This window comes from Eleginops maclovinus, chromosome 12 (assembly GCF_036324505.1).
Source record: "Eleginops maclovinus isolate JMC-PN-2008 ecotype Puerto Natales chromosome 12, JC_Emac_rtc_rv5, whole genome shotgun sequence".
Lineage (NCBI taxonomy): Eukaryota > Metazoa > Chordata > Actinopteri > Perciformes > Eleginopidae > Eleginops > Eleginops maclovinus.
The window spans coordinates 29,227,609-29,235,108 of NC_086360.1; the positions used below are offsets into that span (position 1 = coordinate 29,227,609).

Consider the following 7,500-nt stretch of genomic DNA (forward strand, 5'->3'; position numbering starts at 1 on the left):
CCTCTTTTAGAGCCTCTTTCAGAGCCTCTTTCCGAGCCTCTTTCAGAGCCTCTTTCAGAGCCTCTTTTAGAGCCTCTTTCAGAGCCTCTTTAGAGCCTCTTTCGAGCCTCTTTCAGAGCCTCTTTCAGAGCCTCTTTTAGAGCCTCTTTCCGAGCCTCTTTCGAGCCTCTTTCAGAGCCTCTTTCAGAGCCTCTTTTAGAGCCTCTTTCCGAGCCTCTTTCAGAGCCTCTTTCAGAGCCTCTTTAGAGCCTCTTTCCGAGCCTCTTTCCGAGCCTCTTTTAGAGCCTCTTTCAGAGCCTCTTTTAGAGCCTCTGAAAGAGCCTCTTTCAGAGCCTCTTTCAGAGCCTCTTTCCGAGCCTCTTTTAGAGCCTCTTTCAGAGCCTCTTTCAGAGCCTCTTTAGAGCCTCTTTCAGAGCCTCTTTCAGAGCCTCTTTCAGAGCCTCTTTTAGAGCCTCTTTCCGAGCCTCTTTCAGAGCCTCTTTAGAGCCTCTTTTAGAGCCTCTTTCAGAGCCTCTTTCAGAGCCTCTTTTAGAGCCTCTTTCAGAGCCTCTTTAGAGCCTCTTTCAGAGCCTCTTTCCGAGCCTCTTTTAGAGCCTCTTTCAGAGCCTCTTTCAGAGCCTCTTTCAGAGCCTCTTTTAGAGCCTCTTTCAGAGCCTCTTTTAGAGCCTCTTTCAGAGCCTCTTATAGAGCCTCTTTCAGAGCCTCTTTTAGAGCCTCTTTCAGAGCCTCTTTCAGAGCCTCTTTTAGAGCCTCTTTTAGAGCCTCTTTCAGAGCCTCTTTAGAGCCTCTTTCAGAGCCTCTTTTAGAGCCTCTTTCCGAGCCTCTTTCAGAGCCTCTTTTAGAGCCTCTTTCCGAGCCTCTTTCAGAGCCTCTTTTAGAGCCTCTTTCAGAGCCTCTTTTAGAGCCTCTTTTAGAGCCTCTTTCAGAGCCTCTTTTAGAGCCTCTTTTAGAGCCTCTTTCCGAGCCTCTTTCAGAGCCTCTTTTAGAGCCTCTTTTAGAGCCTCTTTTAGAGCCTCTTTCAGAGCCTCTTTAGAGCCTCTTTTAGAGCCTCTTTCAGAGCCTCTTTTAGAGCCTCTTTTAGAGCCTCTTTTAGAGCCTCTTTCAGAGCCTCTTTCAGAGCCTCTTTCAGAGCCTCTTTTAGAGCCTCTTTCAGAGCCTCTTTCAGAGCCTCTTTCAGAGCCTCTTTCAGAGCCTCTTTTAGAGCCTCTTTCAGAGCCTCTTTCAGAGCCTCTTTTAGAGCCTCTTTCAGAGCCTCTTTTAGAGCCTCTTTCCGAGCCTCTTTCAGAGCCTCTTTTAGAGCCTCTTTTAGAGCCTCTTTTAGAGCCTCTTTCCGAGCCTCTTTCAGAGCCTCTTTCAGAGCCTCTTTAGAGCCTCTTTCAGAGCCTCTTTCAGAGCCTCTTTCAGAGCCTCTTTCAGAGCCTCTTTCAGAGCCTCTTTCAGAGCCTCTTTCAGAGCCTCTTTCAGAGCCTCTTATAGAGCCTCTTTAGAGCCTCTTTCAGAGCCTCTAGGCTCTTATAGAGCCTCTTATAGAGCCTCTTTTAGAGCCTCTTTCAGAGCCTCTTTCAGAGCCTCTTTCAGAGCCTCTTATAGAGCCTCTTATAGAGCCTCTTTCAGAGCCTCTTTCAGAGCCTCTTTCAGAGCCTCTTTCAGAGCCTCTTTTAGAGCCTCTTTTAGAGCCTCTTTCCGAGCCTCTTTCCGAGCCTCTTTCAGAGCCTCTTTCAGAGCCTCTTTCAGAGCCTCTTTTAGAGCCTCTTTCAGAGCCTCTTTTAGAGCCTCTTTCAGAGCCTCTTTTAGAGCCTCTTTCAGAGCCTCTTTTAGAGCCTTCTTGTGGTGGTTTCCTTTAGCTCTTGAGTGTTGAAGTCCGCCCTCCTTGTGTTTCTGTGTGTTCCTGCTTCAGGTTCAGAGAAGAGAACCGTGGAGCTGAAGAACAACCTCCCTCCCAACATCGTTCCCAACACAGCCGTGGAGAGGATGCTCACCATCAACGGTGAGGAACAGAGTGCTGCCACCCTCGCTGATACCATGTGTCTAAGAAATTAAAAAGTAAATGAGTCTCTCCACCTATTGTTCTGTCCCAGGTGAGGTTCTGGGGGACTTCCTGTCAGTGTTGCACTCCCCCGAGGGCTTCCGTCAGCTGGTCAACCTGCCGGCAGGGTCTGCGGAGGCGGAGGTTGGGGGGCTGCTGCTCCGGGCTCAGGTGTACCAGTACCTGGAGACCAGCCGTCACTGGGAGGTGCTAGGAGACGACATCCAGAAAAGCTCCGCGGACCTGAGGAGGACGATCAGAGACGGTGAGGAGGGGTCACTGCTTATTTAGGAAGTATTTGAAGATGTGAAAGAATTCATTCAAAATGTTGCATTTTTTCAGAACTATGACTTTTTATTTTTCAACATTCTGTCTAACCCTAACCCTAACCCAGGATTATGAGTTTCTGAAGAAATCGTTGAATCTTTTAGACGGTTTTCTTTTCTCAGATTTTCTTATTGTTTCTAGAAATCTGAATATTAGTGAACCTTTATTCATTTTTCTTCAAACATTTCCAGAAATCATATTTTTTCAGTATTTTGACATTTTTCAGTACGCTGATAGTGTGTGTGTGTGTGTGTGTGTGTGTGTGTGTGTGTGTGTGTGTGTGTGTGTGTGTGTGTGTGTGTGTGTGTGTGTGTGTGTGTTTAGGTCTGGTTGGTATCAGTTCATTCAGAGGAGGAGACTCGAGCTACAGCATGTGGGTTGACAGAGAACCCAGCACCTGGTGAGAATACACACACACACACACACACACACACACACACACACACACACACACACACACACACACACACACACTCACACACACAGACACACGCACCACTTTTGCATCCAATGTGAACATAATAAGAGAGTGAGTCTGTCTGTCTGTCTGTCTGTCAGGCTGACGGCGCTGGTGGTCCGGACCCTCTCTGTGGTGGAGTCGGTGGTCTCTGTGGACCACCAGGCTCTGTCAGACTCAGTTTCCTGGTTGATCCACAACTCTCAGCAGCAGGACGGGTCCTTCACAGACACATCCTCCGTCAGACCCAACAGAGTCATGGTCAGCAACAGCTGTTCGTCTCACTAACCTCAGAGGGGTCTCTCTGGCTGCTTAGAGGGTCTCTCTGGCTGCTCAGAGTGCTCAGAGGGTCTCTCTGGCTGCTCAGAGGGGTCTCTCTGGCTGCTCAGAGTGCTCAGAGGGTCTCTCTGGCTGCTCAGAGGGTCTCTCTGGCTGCTCAGAGGGGTCTATGTGGTTGATCAGAGTGCTCAGAGGCTCTCTCTGGCTGCTCAGAGGGTCTCTTTGGCTGCTCAGAGTACTCAGAGGGTCTCTCTGGCTGCTTAGAGGGGTCTCTCTGGCTGCTCAGAGGGTCTCTCTGGCTGCTCAGAGTGCTCAGAGGGTCTCTCTGGCTTCTCAGAGGGGTCTCTCTGGCTGCTCAGAGGGGTCTGCTCAGAGGGGTCTGCTCAGAGGGGTCTGCTCAGAGGGTCTCTCACAAGAGTCTGAAGGAGGGGACTGAACACCTTCACGCCCAACATTCATCTTTCCTTCCCTGCTTTATCTGACGGACCCTCCCTCTCACAGAGGGTTTTATTTGATATTTATTGTTATTTAAATGTTTGCTGTTTTCTGATTGGCTGCAGGCTGCAGGGACGCCTGCTGTCGACCAATCAGTGTACCTGACCTCCTTCGTGCTGATCGCATTACACCGAGCCACGAGCATCAGTGACCCCATCCTGCAGCTCCGGGTCAGAAACCTCCTCCTCCTCCTCTTCCTCCTCCTCCTCTCTCCTCCTCCTCTTAATCCTCCTCCTCCTCTTCATCCTCCTCCTCCTCCTCTTCCTCCTCCTCCTCCTCCTCCTACTCAGCCTCCACCTGTATTTTAAATCTCTTTCTTCCCTCAGTTCCATGATGACAGCATGAGGTCTGCGGTGAAATACATTTCCCAGCATGCCCCGGGTGTGAAGAGTGTGTATGTGCGTGCGGTGGCGACCTTGGCTCTGACGCTGCGTGACCCTAGCAGCCCTATGGCCTCCGAGCTGCTCCTCAGTCTGGAGAAACTGGCCAAGGATAAAGGTGATCCTGTTCGTTAACACACACCTCAATCTGACCCCTTATAAGTTTATAATCGTGTGTGTGTGTGTGTGTGTGTGTGTGTGTGTGTGTGTGTGTGTGTGTGTGTGTGTGTGTGTGTGTGTGTGTGTGTGTGTGTGTGTGTGTGTGTGTGTGTGTGTGTGTGTGTTGTGTGTGTGTGTGCAGGTCACCCAGCGGTGCTCAGGTACTGGCAAGAGGCCAGCGTGGCAGCTGATTGGCTGAAACCCGACCAATCCAGTGGTCTGACGGTGGAGACGACGGCGTACGTCCTGCTGACCGTGCTGCTCAAGGTGCTGCTACTTCCTGTTAACATTTAGGTTTATCAGGAAATAATCTCTGAGTCAAACAAGCGTTTAGTTCAGCCGGAAAATCTCCACGTTAGCACCTGTTTTTGATTTATGAAGTAAAAAGCTAATGTTGGGCTATAAAGGAACTACAGCACGGTCACATGACTTCACCTCACCACCGCTAAGCTAAAGGAGGCTAATGTTGGGCTATAAAGGAACTACAGCACGGTCACGTGACTTCACCTCACCACCGCTAAGCTAAAGGAGGCTAATGTTGGGCTATAAAGGAACTACAGCACGGTCACATGACTTCACGTCACCACCGCTAAGCTAAAGGAGGCTAATGTTGGGCTATAAAGGAACTACAGCACGGTCACATGACTTCACGTCACCACCGCTAAGCTAAAGGAGGCTAATGTTGGGCTATAAAGGAACTACAGCACGGTCACATGACTTCACGTCTCCACCGCTAAGCTAAAGGAGGCTAATGTTGGGCTATAAAGGAACTACAGCACGGTCACATGACTTCACGTCACCACCGCTAAGCTAAAGGAGGCCAATGTTGGGCTATAAAGGAACTACAGCACGGTCACATGACTTCACGTCACCACCGCTAAGCTAAAGGAGGCTAATGTTGGGCTATAAAGGAACTACAGCACGGTCACATGACTTCACGTCACCACCGCTAAGCTAAAGGAGGCTAATGTTGGGCTATAAAGGAACTACAGCACGGTCACATGACTTCACGTCACCACCGCTAAGCTAAAGGAGGCTAATGTTGGGCTAGCTATAAGGTTGGTTTTAAATGTTGTTTTTTGTTGAAGGGGAGGATTCCTTACGCCAACCCCATCCTGTCATGGCTGACCCAGGATCAGCACTACGGAGAGGGTTTCTACTCCATACAGGTAAACATACACACACACACACACACACACACACACACACACACACACACACACTTCTTCTGTCTATGTATATACAAATAGAGATGAGAACGTATGAAAATATCTGTGTATCTCTCACCTGTCTGTCTCTCACCTGTCTGTCTCTCACCTGTCTGTCTTTCACCTGTCTGTCTCTCAGGACACGGTGCTGACTCTGCAGGCTCTCACTGAGTACAGCAAGGCCGTCCCTCAAGCTGTCCTCAATCAGGACATCAACGTCCGCTACGGCAGGAAGGGACCGCTGGGACGAGTCCAGCTGAGCCAGAGCCGGCCTGTGGCCACGCCCATCCAGGTAAGGGAGGGGTGCAACAATGGGTCAGACTCCAGAGAGGGAGACAGACTCAAGAGAGGGAGACACAAGAGAGGGAGGTAGATTCCAGAAAGGGAGACACAAGAGAGGGAGACAGATTCCAGAAAGGGAGACAGACTCAAGAGAGGGAGACACAAGAGAGGGAGACATATTCCAGAAGGGGAGACAGACTCCAGAGAGGGAGACACAAGAGAGGGAGACACACTCAAGAGAGGGAGACACAAGAGAAACAGACTCCAGAGAGGGAGACAGACTCAAGAGAGGGAGACTCAAGGGAGGGAGACAGACTCAAGGGAGGAAGACAGACTCAAGAGAGGGAGACAGACTCAAGAGAGGGCGACAGACTCTAGAGAGGGAGACAGACTCTAGGGAGGGAGACAGACTCTAGGGAGGGAAAAAGACTCCAGAGAGGGAGACACAAGAGAGGGAGACAGACTCCAGAGAGGGAGACTCAAGAGAAGGAGACAGACTCAAGAGGGGGAGACAGACTCTAGAGAGGAAGACAGACTCCAGAGAGGGAGACACAAGAGAGAGAGGCAGACACCAGAGAGGGGAGACACAAGAGAGGGAGACAGACTCAAGAGAGGGAGACAGATTCAAGAGAGGGAGACAGACTCTAAGGAGGGAGATTGACTCCAGAGAGGGAGATGAACTCAAGAGAGGGAGACAGACTCAAGAGAGGGAGACACAAGAGAGGGAGACAGACTCCAGAGAGGGAGACACAAGAGAGGGAGAAAGACTCCAGAGAGGGAGACTCAAGAGAGGGAGACAGACTCAAGAGAGGGAGAAAGACTCAAGAGAGGGAGACACAAGAGAGGGAGACAGACTCCAGGGAGGGAGACAGACTCCAGAGAGGGAGACAGACTCAAGAGAGGGAGACAGACTCCAGAGAGGGAGACAGACTCCAGAGAGGGAGACTCAATAGAGGGAGACAGACTCCAGAGAGGGAGACTCAAGAGAGGGAGACAGTTGCCATTAAACCTTACTCACACCCTGACCTGTCTTCCTGTGTGTCCTAGGTGACGAAGGATGACGTCATCACCGTGTCCACGGGTTACGGGAGGGGCGTGTCCAATGTAAAGGTGGGGGCCCTCACTCTTTCAATGTCTCAACCTTCTGGCCCTGATGATTGAAATAGAGTTGTCCCGGTCCTGAGATCCAGAGTGAGAATGAAATATGAATAACCCGGTGTTTCTCCTGCAGCTGAAGACGGTTTACTATGAGACCACCCCCCCGGCCCAGAACTGTAACTTTGACCTCACTATCGAGGCGGTGGGGCCCGACACCTCCACAAGTAAGGCCTCTGTGTTACTCTGTTAAAGATTACAGGGGGGGGGCTATGAGTAGGACCAGTAGTTGATGCGCTGGGAGACGGGAAGCCAGTGAAGGTCTATCCGGTGATCAAACAGGAAGTAAAACAGACAGGGGATGAAGAATCTTCAAAATAAAACAGGAAACAGTCTGAAACTCTTGGTTTTTGTCGGTAGAAACTAGATTTAAAAAGTTAGACTTACATTTTATATGAAAAGGTAAACATTAAAAGCAAGGCTCACATTTTGTTCTACCTGGTTATTAAGTCCTCACTTCGGGAGATTATTGGATAAGAGGAGTCGTCTGGATACAAACCTTTGATTTTCAGTCGAGAGGTGATGGAGGGAGAAGAGACGCAAAGCAACAGAAAGAGTTTATCATACGGCTTTAAGCACTGAACAGACTCTTTCTGTTATGAAGAGATTCATTCCCTTCTTTTGTCTCGTACTTTAATGGCGTTTTCTCTCCTCAGATCCCAGCATAAGTGCTCCTCACCTGGTCGCCTGTGTAAAGTGAGGAAACTCTAACATCTGAAATAAATACTGACC

At 49.9% G+C, this 7,500-nt stretch overlaps 1 protein-coding gene across 1 annotated transcript in view; it reads left to right on the plus strand.

Moving 5' to 3' along the window:
• c5 (complement component 5) overlaps positions 1 to 7,500 on the plus strand; it is a 26,261-nt gene that overhangs the window by 12,748 nt on the left and 6,013 nt on the right. The window contains exons 23-34 of the mRNA XM_063897910.1: positions 1,898 to 1,987; positions 2,079 to 2,291; positions 2,678 to 2,753; positions 2,912 to 3,071; positions 3,650 to 3,754; positions 3,911 to 4,082; positions 4,266 to 4,390; positions 5,212 to 5,292; positions 5,471 to 5,623; positions 6,661 to 6,723; positions 6,845 to 6,935; positions 7,425 to 7,464. Of these exons, the coding sequence (XP_063753980.1) occupies positions 1,898 to 1,987; positions 2,079 to 2,291; positions 2,678 to 2,753; positions 2,912 to 3,071; positions 3,650 to 3,754; positions 3,911 to 4,082; positions 4,266 to 4,390; positions 5,212 to 5,292; positions 5,471 to 5,623; positions 6,661 to 6,723; positions 6,845 to 6,935; positions 7,425 to 7,464 (1,369 nt within the window). The remainder of the gene's footprint in view (positions 1 to 1,897; positions 1,988 to 2,078; positions 2,292 to 2,677; positions 2,754 to 2,911; positions 3,072 to 3,649; positions 3,755 to 3,910; positions 4,083 to 4,265; positions 4,391 to 5,211; positions 5,293 to 5,470; positions 5,624 to 6,660; positions 6,724 to 6,844; positions 6,936 to 7,424; positions 7,465 to 7,500) is intronic.